Source organism: Mercenaria mercenaria, chromosome 17 (assembly GCF_021730395.1).
Source record: "Mercenaria mercenaria strain notata chromosome 17, MADL_Memer_1, whole genome shotgun sequence".
NCBI classification, from domain to species: domain Eukaryota; kingdom Metazoa; phylum Mollusca; class Bivalvia; order Venerida; family Veneridae; genus Mercenaria; species Mercenaria mercenaria.
This window is the reverse complement of record NC_069377.1, coordinates 6,880,589-6,896,963: the sequence shown is the minus strand read 5'-3', so window position 1 is coordinate 6,896,963 and position 16,375 is coordinate 6,880,589. Positions and strand designations below refer to the sequence as shown.

The 16,375-nt window shown below is 34.7% G+C and overlaps 1 protein-coding gene across 1 annotated transcript in view; it reads left to right on the top strand.

Moving 5' to 3' along the window:
• Positions 1–16,375, top strand: part of LOC123535613 (serine-rich adhesin for platelets-like) — a 47,912-nt gene that overhangs the window by 433 nt on the left and 31,104 nt on the right. Inside the window, exons 2-5 of the mRNA XM_053528889.1 lie at positions 122–402; positions 1,574–1,705; positions 12,087–12,215; positions 13,192–13,257. Coding sequence (XP_053384864.1) covers positions 122–402; positions 1,574–1,705; positions 12,087–12,215; positions 13,192–13,257 — 608 coding nt within the window. The remainder of the gene's footprint in view (positions 1–121; positions 403–1,573; positions 1,706–12,086; positions 12,216–13,191; positions 13,258–16,375) is intronic.

Sequence of the window (16,375 nt, the reverse complement as noted above, 5' to 3'; positions counted from 1 at the left end):
GCCAGATAGAAACATCACGGCATATTTCCGTGTACAGATCACAAGATGTGATGATGTTTGAATTGAGATGACCTATTGTTATAACAGTGCAAGGTAATAGTTACGTTTCATATGTTTTCAGACTTGTTGGAGACAGTAGGGAAGTCCTTGCATTTCTACGGCTATGGTGGTTGTCCTGATGCAACAATGCCAGAGAACCCAAACATTGATCCTGAGTCAGGATCCGACGGTTTCTATAATGCCAGTGTTACCATGGCAACCACCAATAATAATAGAAATAACAACAGGAACCAAGGGGTTCCTAGGGTGTCGTCTGCTGGCATCAAATATTATGACATCGCCACACAGCTCCTTGGCAAGGCAGGCTCGGATCTTGAGGAGCTATTTATAGCAGCAGCTAGGGTAAGCGTAACTTTTATTTCGGAAACTAAAAATAAAAGTCTTTGGGAAAATGGAAATGACTGTTTGAACATCACAACACATTGAAATGCTGCATTTTCAACTCCCGAAACAAATTATAGACATGGATGAGGGGACATGGGGGTCATGCCAGTTATTATAACTGCACTGACAGACAAGCATATCCTTTAAAACAGCAACATTTATTCACGGTTCTTCAGTTTAGGTATCGGCATAATTGACAGTACATGCTTTGTTAAACTTTGGTCCACAGACTAGAATTGTTCTCTGTCATGCATTTTCCCAGCATTTCAAAGAAGTTCATGGCTTGAAACCTGTTTCCACTATTATATTTTATTCAGCAGAGTGGCATTTTTAGAAGTTAAGTTCAGGTTTCTAGCAATGGTACATGTACATTTAGTTCAGGTGAACAACTCTGGGTCAATGTGTATCCCTTCTTGATCAGATCTGAGATTTGATTACGCTGCTGAAAGAATAAATAAAATAGGGCACAGAAATGGTATATCAAATTTCATGTGATCCTGAAAAAAAATCTATATTAATTGGGTAACTGGATATTATGCAGACTTGATTAGGCCCTGATTTAAACCAATTTTTATTCTACCAAACTTGTGACTTTTTCAGAGATTAAGAAATTAACAAAAGGTCAAAATGGTTTGATGACCATGATTACAAGTGTTGGAAGTTGTAATAACTTCAAACTTCTATCAGCTCAAACTTCTATCAGCTTCCTTGGTGCGCCGTAAAACCCAAATAAATAAATAAATAAAGGCTATCAGCTTCCTATTTACTGATTTTAACACAGATGCTCCTGTCAGTTCCTCCTTCTTTTGTTTGAAACAGTCACTCTGGCATACACCCTCCCGTCTGTGTTTTCAAACCTTGCTTGGATTATCACATAGGAAAGTGATCCAGCATGCTTCCTAAGGTCGGTAGTGTCTGCTCATGGCTAAAGTGATGCATTGAGGGGCGCCTGGAGCCTTCTTCAATCTCTGAAAAATTGTGACCTGTCAGTGTGACTTAAAACCGAGCAAAACTCAGATTCATGGGAGGAACTTCATTTTTCAGGCAAAAACATATCTTTATACTCTTAGTATTTGTTTATTCAGAACCATTGATTATTATTCACTGTAACAACCAGTGATATTTTCAGGATGGAATATACGAGAAGATAGAAAATTTCCTACACAGGAACAGGAGTGACTATGTAGTTAGTATTGATGTGAAAGACAAGAAGACGGGTAACACGCCTCTTATCTGGGCTGCCAAAAGGGGACATGCTAAGGTAAAATTGGAATGTAAAAAACATCTATGAAACTTGATTTTCACTACACTACACTAGTGAATGTAATTATTCCTGATACATTTTGTTGCCTAAGCAGGAAACTGCTATAACTGAATATAAGGATAGAAGCGAGATAATGTGCTGTGATTTGTCATAGTATAGCTGTACAGAGCCTCAGTATTCAAGCTAATGCATGCAAATTTGATGTGGCACAGTTGGTCACATTGACAGGTTTCACATATCTGTAGTGGTCACATTGTTAGACATTGCATAATTCTGTCTCCCACCACACAGTGGTGTGGGAGACATATTGATTTACTCCAGTGTGTCTGTCTGTCTGTGTGTGTGTCTGTCACAAAGCTTGTCCGCACTCTAAGTCGAACATTTCTCATCCGATCTTCACCAAACTTCAACAAAATGTGTCTGCCAGTAAATGCTCGGCCAAGTTCGATAAATAGACAAATCGGCCTAGGCACTTCAGAATTATGGCCCTTAAATTACCCAAAACACTCAGTTTTCTTGCGCAGTTTTGCCCCCAAATCGTTGCCTATACTACTAGTAGTATAGGCGTCCTTTTGTTGTCAAGAAAGCCCATGCACATGTGGATTAAGTAAACAGTATATAAAGACTGACTTACTATTTAGATGATTAGGCAGTTGTGGGAGACATGCGCTTTTCTCAAAAGCATCTCTAGTTGTCTATAGTGTTCACATTGTCAGACATTGCATATTCATAGTGATCACATTGTTAGACATTGCAAAGCTCTAATGGTCACATTGTCGAACATTGCATATCTATAGTGTTCACATTGTCAGACATTGCATATCTGTAGTGGTCACATTGTCGAACATTGCATATCTATAGTGTTCACATTGTCAGACATTGCATATCTGTAGTGGTCACATTGTCAGATATTGCAAATCTATAGAGATCACATTGTCAGACATTGCATATCAATAGTGTTCACGTTGTCAGACATTGCATATCTGTAGTGGTCACATTGTCAGATATTGCAAATCTATAGAGATCACATTGTCAGACATTGCATATCTATAGTGTTCACATTGTCAGACATTGCAGATATAGTGGTCACATTGTCAGACATCGCCTATATCTAGGTTATGCTATTGTGTAAACTACAAAATATCATCTGAAATTTATAGAGGATACCAAGTTCCTTGACAGATTAGTGATAAAAAAGAGAAGGTGAAACAGATTCAGACTAATATTATACTCGTTGGCCAATATTCTTTTACAATTTGAAAAACATGTGTCTAAATCACTCAAACAAGGATTACGCAAGATTTCAACTGAAGATCGAAACTGTTAGGTACTGATTGGTATTATATAATAAAATATGTTGAAAATTTGGTAAACCAATTCCCAGTTGCCAATGGAGAGGCGCCGATTAACGGACGATCACATGTCATAATTTGGATCCTCGGGCTGGCTGTATATTCTTTTTGACAATTTGATAAAAGACATTGTGTCTGAAATCATTCGTCCTCCACCTCTGATTCATGTGGGGAAGTTGGCAGTTACTTGCAGAGAACAGGTTTGCACTGGTACATAATCCAGGAACACTGGTTAGGTTAACTGGTTGTTATATAACTGAAATACTGTTGAAAAATGGCGTTAAACCCAAATAAAACAAAACAAAGTTGACCAATGATAAAAGCTGCATTCTGAGAATGGTGTCTGAACTCACTATGTCTCATTAAGTGGGTTGATTGGTTGTCAGAAATTTAGATGAATAAAATAGGCATTCAGCAGAATAAAAAATTTATTCCTTTAGATATGTTTGTAGAGCTAAATTTCAAGTCTAAAAGTATGCCATCTTTAATATTTAAACTGGAATTATTCCATTTTGTGGTTTTATTCCTTCACAACAGAAAACCACAATTACAGATGAATTTAAAAGGATAAAGAAATAGTTCAAAAAAGTTTTGTTTAGTTAAAAGATAAAATACATAATACAGTGCAATTTAATTACTTCAGTCATTATAAATTGAATGTAGGAGTGTCAGATATCATCTTTTTAGTTTATGAAGGATATAATTACATTGTGTACCAACATGGGTAAAAAATAATTGTGTCAATACATTGCAGAACAGCATAAGAGTCATTCTAGATTTTGCTAATTTATCAGTTCTTAATTTTAAGGTAGTGGACCGGAAATGACAGACGGAAAATTATGTATTCTCAGTTTGCGATTTCGGCATTCTCAGTACATTTTACTGAAAACTGTGTGCGAGATTAGCTACATTTACACATGTACCTTAACCAGAACATGAAGTGCCTCAAAAAGATTTTGTTTAAAATGGGACTGCCACATTTTATGTTATGATTAATTTCTTGTTAAATCCTATTTCCAATAATTGTTTTCTCTGATAATTGTCAAAGGTTTGAAGATTGATGAAGATAAAAAGTTTTATTAAATCTATTGTTTTGATTATCTCCCTTTATGGCTCTGTAAAAGTTCATTAAAAGTAGTGTTTGTCTAAGTACATGTATGTACTTATGCATTACATCTACTGGAACAATTGTTTCATCCGTCTTTTACATAAATTTTAAAGTCAAAGGAACTCTGTTAATAACTTTTGCAATGCTCTGTAATTTTTAGTACTACTAATAAAAATTTTTTTTTTCTTTTTTTTTTTTCATATTTAAAAGTGCAAGTCTAAATTCTCTTTTGTTTGTCTATGTGTTTTTTTTAATGAAATGGGAAAATATAATTGTTTTGATATTTCAAGCCCATTTTATTTTACGTCAGCGATACACGACCCACTTTCTATGTAACAGATACAGTAGCAGTTTTCTTATTTTATTGAGGATTGATTACAGAAGTCTCGAATGTGTCACGTCTTTGTATTACAATGATCTCAATGTAATTTGCCGACAATTTCACCTGCACCATTTAAATGTCTTGTAATCAATAGATCAATAAACTCTGATCAGCTGATACACAAAGATCTCCGTTGGCAGGGTGCCATGTCTTTGTCTGTCGGGGGCAGATCAACAACTGTCACCGAAAAATTTTCTGCATTTGTTTACTTAACTATTTTGTGAAGTAGATAATTATTCTGAATTTTGGTCAATAAAACCCAATTAGAGAAGAAAATTATCCAAAATCAAGCAGTTACTTTGTATTTTCTCAGTATCAGTTTCAAAATTTAATTTCAAATTATGATAATAACAGCTAATTATGGAACAAATTCAGTATGAAAATTACTGCAGATATTTTTTGTGCAAGAAGACACCTGTCATTAAATTCAAATCTAGAGTGGTATAGCTATTTTTTCCATGTGATGTTTTTTGAAAAGATGTTTATTACACTTTGAGACAAGATTTGATTGAAATTTCTGTTAAGCCTACAGAGCAGACGTCCATTTTCTTTGTTGTTTATTTATCAAAGTACATGTATATACTTTTTATAACAACCATACAGTAAAGTACCTGTCACTAGGGTTTCAAACAATCCAAACATACGAAGCATGCTGGACACAATTGATTCTACCTTTGCGACCAGTGTAGATCATGATCAGCCTGCACATCCATGCAGTCTGATCAAGATCTGCACTGTTCGCCATTCAGTCAATATATTTTTGGTAAGTACCCCTTTAAAACGTTAATGGTAATCCAGTTGAAATACGGACAAGTTAATTATAGAAATTTAGCACGGGAAGGGTTGAGAAAAATGGGCTGCAAACCACATGAAGGACTTGAGCAAGTTTGAGCACTCGGGCCTTTGATGTTTAGAGCCAGTTATATATGTTTCACTGTATAAAAAATTTTTATCTTACTATTGTAAACTTGCGTTTATGTTTTATGATAATACAGTCAAAATTTTATGACATTACAGTCCAAGTTTTATGACATTAAGTCAAAGTTTTGTGACATTACAGGTAAAAGTTAAAGATTTATGAAATAACACTGAAAGTTTTATGACATTACAGAAACTGTTAACTTTTATGATATTAAGTCAAAGTTTTATGACATTACAATTAAAGTTTTATGACACTACAGTCAAAGTTTCATGACATTACAGTCAAAGTTTTATGACATTACAGTTAAAGTTTTATGACATTACAGTCAAATCTGTAATTAACAGCCAGTCCAGGGAGTAAAACAGTGTGGCTGTTTAAGACAAGTTGAAAGTAGAACAAAAAGTCCATTTGGGAAGTAAGCTGACTCTGGCTGCTTTTGGCAATTGGCTACTTAATACAGGTGTCCACTAAGGCAAATGTAACTTCAAACTTTGATAAGAAACAATGTTACTGAATCAGAGCAGTGTAGGTAGGAATGGATGCTCTATCAATTAGGCCTGAGCTTCTGTATTAGCAGTCGAGATTATCTGAATGTCAGTAAGCCAAAATAGGAGACAAAAATGATTAATACACTGTATGGCATGGTCAGTGGCTTGCAGCCAAATGACACTTGGAATAGTTCCATATGGTCATCTTTGTTTTTATTTTACACAAGCACTCAAAACATTAGGTACAAAAGGTTTACTTATGTAAAAAAATTTCATGAACCAAATACAAATACTTAAGTAACTATGATTGGTTTGTCCATGCATTATTTATTAAAAGTGGAAAGTTATTTCATGTGGTTAAGTTGGCTGTTGGTCCTTTTCACCCCTTCTGAGAAGATTTAAAGGCCTAACCAGGTCTGTACAAACATATAAATATTGATAAAATATTGAACCTAAATGTTAATAATTGTCAGTATAATGATGAGTCAGGCATTTTCTTTTGTCATTGTATCAGAGTGGGCTTTGTGTATGTCTTGTTTTAGACGGATGTAAAGGGTCTTTGAAATAATATTTTATGTTTTAAGTTAAGTAAACACAGACAGTCCCTCATCAAAATGATATTGTGCTGTCCTTTAACAGAGTCAAGCTTCAATAGATTAAGTAATTTTGCATGACATACTTATGGGAACCTCAGATGCAGCAGACAGGCAGGCATGCACAAATGTTGCCGAGCAGCTCTTATCCTTTGTTCACGAAACTTGGGCACAATTATATATGGACATTATATTTTGGCAGGGTTTATTAACCAACAGGATCCTCAAAGTCTCTCTGGACTTGCAGTCCTTGAATTACTCAAAATTGCAAAAATTGACAGTCTCGCCCTTTAACCTGAGCAGTTCTTATCCAGTGTTCACCAAACTGGGTCACAATGATAATGGGCATAATAAGTCAGCTAAAGTCGATATATATCTGTATTGTTGCAGTTGCTCTTGAGTTATGGCCCTTGAATTACTTAAAGTTGCAAAAATTGACCATTGGTAAAGCAGTTCCTATCCAATATTCACCAAACTTAGCTAGAATATTTATGGGCATATTATTGTGGCCAAGTTCAATAACCAGTTGGATAGTCTTTGCTTGAGTTATGGTCCTTGAATTAGTCGGAATTGAGAAAATAAATTGAAAACTAGTTTTCTCAATTAGTAGAGTGTTTTAAAAGTCTGAACTAATTTGCTGTGGTGGGCATTTATTGTGACAGATTGGCATCCTTGTTATATAATAGATAATGTGGTATTTTGATTTTGTTCAAATCACTCTGCGTCCGTGGTCCGTCGTCCTTCCATCCGTCCGTCCGTTAACAATTTCTCGTTATCGCATCTCCTCAGAGACTACTAGGGGGATTTTGACCAAACTTTGTCAGAATGATGTATTTGTACCCTAGTTGTGTCCCCCTGAAAATCAGACTGGTACAACAATTTTTGAGTGAGTTATGGCCCTTTGTTTATTTTTATAATTTACATAGATTTATATAGGGAAAAACTTTGAAAATCTTCTTGTCCAAAACCACAGAGCCTAGGGCTTTGATATTTGGTATGTAGCATCATCTAGTGGTCCTCTACCAAGAAGATTCAAATTATTTCCCTGGGGTCAAATATAGCCCCGCCCCGGGGGTCACATGGTTTATATAGACTTATATAGGGAAAAACTTGGCTTGAAAATCTTCTTGTCCAAACCACAAAGCCTAGGGCTTTGATATTTGTAATGAAGCATCATCTAGTGGTTCTCTACCAAGTTTATTCAAATTATCCCCCTAGGGTCAAATATGGCCCCACCCAGGGGGTCACATTGTTTATATAGACTTATATAGGGAAAAAAATTGAAAAACCTTTTGTCCAAAACCACAGGGCCTAGGGCTTTGATATTTTGTATGTGACATCATCTAGTGGTTCTCTACTAAGATTATTGAAATTATTCCCCTAGGGTCACATGGTTCATGTAGACTTATATAGGGAAAAGCTTTTCAAATCTTCTTGTCAATAACCTACAACATTCAAATTTGGACCACATGTATGGATTTGAGTGGCAAGATGAACCTTGACATGAGTTGACCTTGATTTTGACCTAGTGACCTACTTTCACATTTCTGTAACTACAGCTTTCAAATTTGGACCACATGCATAGTTTTGTGCACTGAAAAAAACTTTGACCTTGACATTGACCTAGTGACCTACTTGTACATTTTTGAAGGTACAGGCTTCAAATTTGGACCACATGCATAGTTTCGTGTTCCAAAATGAAATTTGACCTTGATTTTGACCTAGTGACCTACTTTCACATTTCTGTAGCTACAGGCTTCAAATTTAGACCACATGCATAGGATTGTGTACCGAAACAAACTTTGACCTTGACATTGACCTAGTGACCTACTTTCACATTTTTGAAGGTACAGGGCCTGGCTTCAAATTTGGACCACATGCATAGATTTGTGTTCTGAAGTGAAATTTGACCTTGATTTGGACCTAGTGACCTACTTTCATATTTCACAAGCTACAGCCTTCAAATTTGGACCACTTGCATAGTTTTGTGTACCGAAATAAACTTTGACCTTAAGATTGACCTAGTGACCTACTTTCAAATTTCTCAAACTACAGCCTTCAAACTTGATGCACATGCATAGTTTTGTGTACAAAGAACTCTGTCCTTGAAATTGATCTAGTGACCTACTTTCACATTTCTCAAGCTACAGCTTTCGAATTTGGACCACATGCACAGTGTTGTGTACGGAAATGAAAATTTGACCTTGAGCTCGTCAATAAGTCTTGAAATTTGGAACACTCTGTGATCTCTTGTTTCTAGTATTTTTTTCAGTTTTGTGGATAACAAGAAAGATTTTGCTTAATTTTATTTGGCCCTGAATGTGTCCTATATTGAAAAAAATGGTTAATTTTAGTGGCAGTTTGTCTGCTTCTTTCAAACATTTCTTTATTGTGCAATTAGCAGTTGCATTCCATATTATGAAATATCCAGTAAATGTGCATTTAAATTGTTTAAAATCAAATATATTTTTGAATAAGTAGATTTGAAAAATCACATGAAAAAATAGTCATTAAAGGTATGTTGCTATCACAGTTTTAAGTTAATTTAACAAGTAAAAAATTTCTACTGGTATATCTATCTAAATAAACCAGACATTTCCAAAAACACATAGAAAAAGACTAACAAAAATGGCAAGGGTCATTATGAAATTAGGTTATATTATCAGACAATAGTAATAAAATACCCAAGCATTATATACAGTTGCATAAAATTTGTTAGTGCAAATTATAACAATTACTGAATTAAATTCCATTTAACTACTAAAATGTCCACCCCAGAATTACATTTCTAGGTCAGTTTTTCAAAATTGCCTCAGTAAGCAGTTATTCGGTTGTAAAGTTTATTAAGTTTTTATCCATATTTTATTAGGAGATTATATATGCCCGGATCAATATTCAGTTTTTGACAAGGGTCATAGGGTTTATCACAGTATATCAAAATTTAAAACCCACAAAATTGTATGAAATTAGAGAGACATTTAAAGACCTAATTTCGTTTTTTACGTTCTTTTGTTGGGTTTAAAGTCACACTGACACAATTATAGGCCTTACCCTGGTATATTTCTAAAATGGACTGGACAATCTTTCAGTTTGGACAGTACCATTAAATTTGTAGTCCTGCGCCATATAACCTATACTGTGTTGGTGCGCCGTAAAACTGAAATAAATAAATAAAACTGTTAAAAGGGGTGTTTACCAAAAAAAGATACTGACTGATTGGCAAACAGTGCAGATCTTGATCAAACTGCACAGATGTGCAGGCTGATCATGATCTACACTGGTTGCAAAGGCAGAATCAATCATGTCCAGCATGATAAAGGTTAAATGTCATATGGCCACTCACCAGCTTCTGAGGGTGGAGAAAGACCTCAGGTACCCCTCTGGGCGTTATTTCAAACACGGGCTGTCATCAGGGCAAACCCGCCAACCTTCTGTAAGACAGTTAGATGGCGTCCTAAAATGAAAAAAGTCTACACCCCAAGCAAAGTTTTGGCCCCATATTGATGCAGCGCAAGTGATTTAAAGATCACTTTGCTACGGAGGCCTGGTGTACATTTATCTTTTTTTACTGATGCCCAGTGTACATTTATCTTTTTTTACTGATGCCCGGTGTACATTTATCTGTTTTTACTGATGCCCGGTGTACATTTATCTTTTTTTACTGATGCCCAGTGTACATTTATCTTTTTTTACTGATGTCCAGTGTACATTTATCTTTTTTTACCGATGCCTGGTGTACATTTATCTTTTTTTACTGATGTCCAGTGTACATTTATCTTTTTTTACCGATGCCCGGTGTACATTTATCTTTTTTTACTGATGCCCAGTGTACATTTATCTTTTTTTTTCAGTAAAGCATAATATAGCATAATTTACTCTTACCTTGCACAAAAAAGTTACTTAAAAACAAATGGTATGAATATAATAGTATGAAGATAATTTATATATAGAGTCAATATTCATCATATTTTTCAATTCATTACCAGTACTGTTAAAATTGTTCTTATTTCGAGTTCAAAAACTTGGTTTTCTCGCATAGGTGGATAAGCAATTGCCCAGTCAGTTCTGTGAGAATTGCTTTGTCTGAAACACCAATAAATTCATTTGTGCTAATTGTCTTGTGTTACAAATGAAAAAAACTCTTAACATGTAATTTTTAGTAATCGATTTGCTCCAAAAAGAACTGTTAATAGCATTATTGGTCATTTTCCTTTGATAATAGCAGGTGTGGTAAAAATGCTTTGTTTGCTTCCAAACTGACATTTTATTCTGACAGAAAAAATTTCTCCGATCATATATTTATTATATCACAGAGTCAATAAAGTGTCTTCTAATATCCAAAGTTTACTTTTTTCATACAGTTGATAATATATTTGACTAATTGAAGTGTTTCTTTCATGCTTATGACAAAAATTGCAGTAATCTTTAAAGGAATATCTTGTTACAAGTTCAGCACAAAGATGGAATATTGCCAATGTTATGAAAGTACACAGTTTCTTTGTTCAGTATATCTTAACTCGATCTTTGGTCGAGATGGTCGTAAGCAGTCATCACTGAGAAAGTGAGGAATCAACTGTTCCAAGATATACTTTTTAATTCTTTTTTTAAATTATATAATATTTTATCTATTTTGATGATCAGTAATTAATAATTTTACACTAAGCATTCTTGAATTGTGGATTTTTTATAAATTTTTTGGTAAAAGGGATTCAGAAGTAAGTGCTTTTATGTTAATGTCAAGAAATTACATAAAAAATGCCTGCTTATTTGTCTTGGAAAAAGATTGTTTTACACAATATGAAATTTTATAATATCAATACTTAATGAAATTTTAATGATTTGTGGTGATGCATTTCATGAATTTTTGTTTCAGTTTGTAGAAAATCTCATTGATTTGTTGTAATCTAAACAAGTGAAATGGTTGTTAATAATATGAGCCGTGCCATGGAAAAACCAACATAGTGGCTCTGCGACCAGCATGGATCCAGACCAGCCTGCGCATCCGCGCAGTCTGGTCAGGATCCATGCTGTTCGCTTTCAAAGCCTATTGCTATTAGAGAAACTGTTAGCGAACAGCATGGATCCTGACCAGACTGCGCGGATTAGCAGGCTGGTCTGGATCCATGCTGGTTGCAAAGCCACTATGTTGGTTTTCCCATGGCACGGCACATATTTAATTTGGGTATCAGATTTATGATTCCATAATGAATGCTTTAAATTTTATATTAAAAATAAATGAAGCACTATCCAAATAGAGAATATGCATAATTACATGACTGGAATAGCACTACTTTAGATGTTGCATATGAACATATACTCTTCAGACTATTAAAGGGAGATATAAAAGATGTTCTATATATTTTCTCTGTGGTATTCATTATGCAACAAAACAAATATGAGTAATATTATCAAAATACGTAATAACAAAACTTAACATTAATTATCAAAAATGTGGGCACAATGATTGTAACCAAAGGAGCTTTTAATATGAGATTTTTATACTGTCTCTATTTTTACTGCTTTTTTTTTTCAGATTGTGCAACTGCTGTTAAGACATGGTGCCGATATTACACTACGCAATTATGAAGGTCACACTGCTGTAGAGGTTGCCTCACCCTCTATAAGGTCTATACTGCTGGAATCTGTAGAGAGAAGTACGGAGGCATCACATCAGTTACTGCTGCAAGCAGCGTGGCAGGGTGATATCAAAGTGTTTCTAGATTATTGGTGAGTTTAGTTCTTACTGTCATATGCTGGAACGTAGAGAATACAGGCTCACATCAGTTTTGCTGCAGCAGTGCAGTGAACAATGTTTCGATGTGAGTTAGTTCTTAGTTATACTGCTGACGTAGAGAAAGTACGGAGGCTTCACATCAGTTACTGCTGCAAGCAGCTGGCAGGGTGATATCAAAGTTGTTTCTAGATTATTGGTGAGTTTAGTTTCTTTACTCTATACTGCTGGAATCTGTAGAGAGAAGTACGGAGGCTTCACATCAGTTACTGCTGCAAGCAGCGTGGCAGGGTGATATCAAAGTTGTTTCTAGATTATTGGTGAGTTTAGTTTCTTTACTGTCTATACTGCTGGAATCTGTAGAGAGAAGTACAGAGGCTTCACATCAGTTACTGCTGCAAGCAGCGTGGCAGGGTGATATCAAAGTTGTTTCTAGATTATTGGTGAGTTTAGTTTCTTTACTGTCTATACTGCTGGAATCTGTAGAGAGAAGTACAGAGGCTTCACATCAGTTACTGCTGCAAGCAGCGTGGCAGGGTGATATCAAAGTTGTCTCTAGGTTACTGGTGAGTTTTAGTGATATCAAAGTGGTCTGTAGATTACTGGTGAGTTTAAGTTTCTATACCATCTATACTATTGGAATCTGTAGAGAGAAGTATGGGGGTATCACATCAGTTACTGCTGCAATCAGCGTGGCAGGGTGATATCAAAGTCGTCTCTAGGTTACTGGTGAGTTTTAGTTTCTTTACTGTCTATGCTGCTGGAAACTGTAGAGAAGTAGGGAGGCATTCCATCAGTTATTGCTGCAAGCAGTGTGGCAGGGTGATATCAAAGTCGTCTCTAGGTTACTGGTGAGTTTTAGTTTCTTTACTGTCTATGCTGCTGGAATCTGTAGAGAAGTAGGGAGGCATTCCATCAGTTATTGCTGCAAGCAGCGTGGCAGGGTGATATCAAAGTGGTCTCTAGGTTACTGGTGAGTTTTAGTTTCTTTACTGTCTATGCTGCTGGAAACTGTAGAGAAGTAGGGAGGCATTCCATCAGTTATTGCTGCAAGCAGCGTGGCAGGGTGATATCAAAGTGGTCTCTAGGTTACTGGTGAGTTTTAGTTTCTTTACTGTCTATGCTGCTGGAAACTGTAGAGAAGTAGGGAGGCATTCCATCAGTTATTGCTGCAAGCAGTGTGGCAGGGTGATATCAAAGTCGTCTCTAGGTTACTGGTGAGTTTTAGTTTCTATTTTATCTATATTGCTGGAATCTGTAGAGAGAAGTAGGGAGGCATTCCATCAGTTACTGCTGCAAGCAGCATGGCAGCATGATATCAAAGTGGTCTCTAGATTACTGGTGAGCTTAGGTTTCTATACAAGAGAGAAGCATGGAGGTTCATGTAAGGTTGTAAGCAGTGTTGCAGGGTGATACCAAAGTTTCATCTAGCCAAACAAGTAGTTAATCTTGTACATTTTAAGTGTTCAGTACATAAAATGGTTAGATATTAAGTACAGATGACAGTCTAAAAACTTTTAAGAGTGTTTGCCCTTCAGAGAGTCCACATTTATTATAATTTCCTCAATTATATTGCAGAGCATTAGCTTGTAAAGCAAGGTGCTAAAAGAAAAATGAGTTTTGTAGTTTTATTTTATAAATTAATTTATATTATCTTTGAAATAGTACTGTCATCTTATAAAGATAAAAGAAATATTTTGTAACAATCATGTTGGAGAAACTACAATTTCAGTGAAAATTACAACAAAATGGAAAAGCAAAATTTGTTTGGTACGAGAGAGGTTGTACAGCTTTTAATATCCTTCCAGAAATATACAATTCTTTTAGGTGATATACTACTAGATCTATCGTATCTTTTGTTCAGAACACTAATATTGGTTTTGTAATAACTAACATACAAACAAAAAGTCACCAACAAAACGTCACATAAAATATAAACAAAGGGTATCAGACCGTTAATTGGCACAGTCAGAAATGGCTGACAGTAACAATGACATAAGGCAATATATTTAGGTTTATTCATTTAGTAAGATAGAATCAGTACCTAAATAAAGAGATAATGAATAATGATAAAATAAGCCTTGTAATGCTAGTAGATAGTATATTTTTTACAAAATCAGCAAATTGTTTCAATGTCTTTGTTAAACGTGTTTGCTGATTTATCAATGATTAAACATAAGGAAATAGAACCTTTTTATTGACTTACTGCAATTTGAATCTTTATCTTAAAATTCTTGTCTCTGTTTCGTTTCACCGAGAAATAATGTTTTGCACCATGAAAATCGAGTGGGACCATGTATTCTGATAATATATATTGACCACTTCCTGAAAGAATTTTACCACAGTTTTATCCGTTTGAAATGGATTAAAAAATAAAAATAACTTCTCCAGGCTTTTAAATGGTTGATATAAGAGGGTATCTCTTTTTCTTGAAAAACTGTTTTCTAAGTTTAAATTAAACACCATCGTTACAAGAAAGTGTAGGTCATTGACCTTTTCATTATTTGCTTTATGTACCTATAAAGTCATAAATTTTTCAATCATTCTGGTGAAAAGACCATTTTACAATGTTAAAAAAATATAAATAAACCTTTAAATCTTTCAAAGGTTTTTAAAAGCCAGCTTAATATTAAAATTTTGTTTGTTTGCTGTTTTAAGCTTAACTCTAAATAATATAAATATTAATAAATAATAATTATGTATTATTTTAGATGCTGATGTAATAGTGATTATAGTGTAACAATAAGAGGATTATTTCTTTGATCTTTGTACTTAAGTGTTAAACGTGGTTCTTTCTTTATTTAATTTTTGATACTTAAACCTAAAATGTGTCACCTGGATGACTTTAACAAATTATTAGGCTTTAACTTTTTTATATTAACTTCCAACACAGTTCTTTCATAACTTTGCAGCTACAAGAATACTTATATATTAGGCAAGTCTGATCCAAGTACCTTACAAAATATATCCTATACATATCTTCCATATCCCATCTTTTTTGCTTAGGTGGAGAGTGTTTTTGCCCTTATATGTGTCTCCCCATGTGCTATGAAAAAGAATATGAACTGATTTCAGAAAGTAATTATTGTTCTATAGCAAGTACACATGCATATATGACCGTGAGTTCTTTATTTGAAGATGACCTGTTACCCATGTTTTGTAGTTCTGGTTGTTAAATATATATTACATGGGGAATTCGAAGGGATTGTAATATTGCTTGGCACAAATGTATCCCATAATGAGACAATGTGTCATGCATACCACACAGGCTCCTAGCCCAAAGGTCAAGGTTACATTCAGAGGTTAAAGGAAATAGTGGTTTTTTTTCCTTTCTGGTACGTAATTCTGACGTTATCACGGAGAATATGAGTAGTTTCTTGTTTATTCATCTCCTGTAGTCATCCATTTAGTTCTGTGACAAAAACTTACATATGAGAAAAATTGTAACAACTGTCTTACCCTCGCATGACTATAGGAGGGGATGTCTTTGTTTTGCTGTATCTCTGTGATTCCAGCAAGTGTACAAGTTTGAGTACCTTACCTGAATCCAAAATGTTTTGGTCCTATTTGGCGCCATATAACCTATACTATGATGGTGCACCGTAAAACCCTACTCAAATCGAAGTCTCTTTTAGTCATCTGAAGAGAGAATTTTATGGGAAATCACCTTCACACAAAGGGGAATTTTTAATATGGCATAAATATCAGTCTGCTGGTAAATTCCCATTGACTGTTCCAATATTTGACTTACCTTTCTACGCAGTCTGCAAAAGGTCTTCAGATCAATTATATCTCTATATAGAGCAAAATCAGGACGATATTCAGGACAGTTTATCACACCCTGATACCCAGCTTGTTTATTGTTAATCAATTAGTATAAAGTGAATGCTTAATTTTTCTACAAGAGACATGAAGACAGGAGTATAAAGATAGAAATATTGATTCCTGTTAAGGTAAAAACAAAAGCAAAAACATTTCAAATATAAATACAGTAACTGTAAAATCCTTTAACCTTTAGCCTGCTATATTTCTAAAATAGACTGATCCATTATTCAATTTTGGCAATACCATTTATTATTTGAAAGGATATT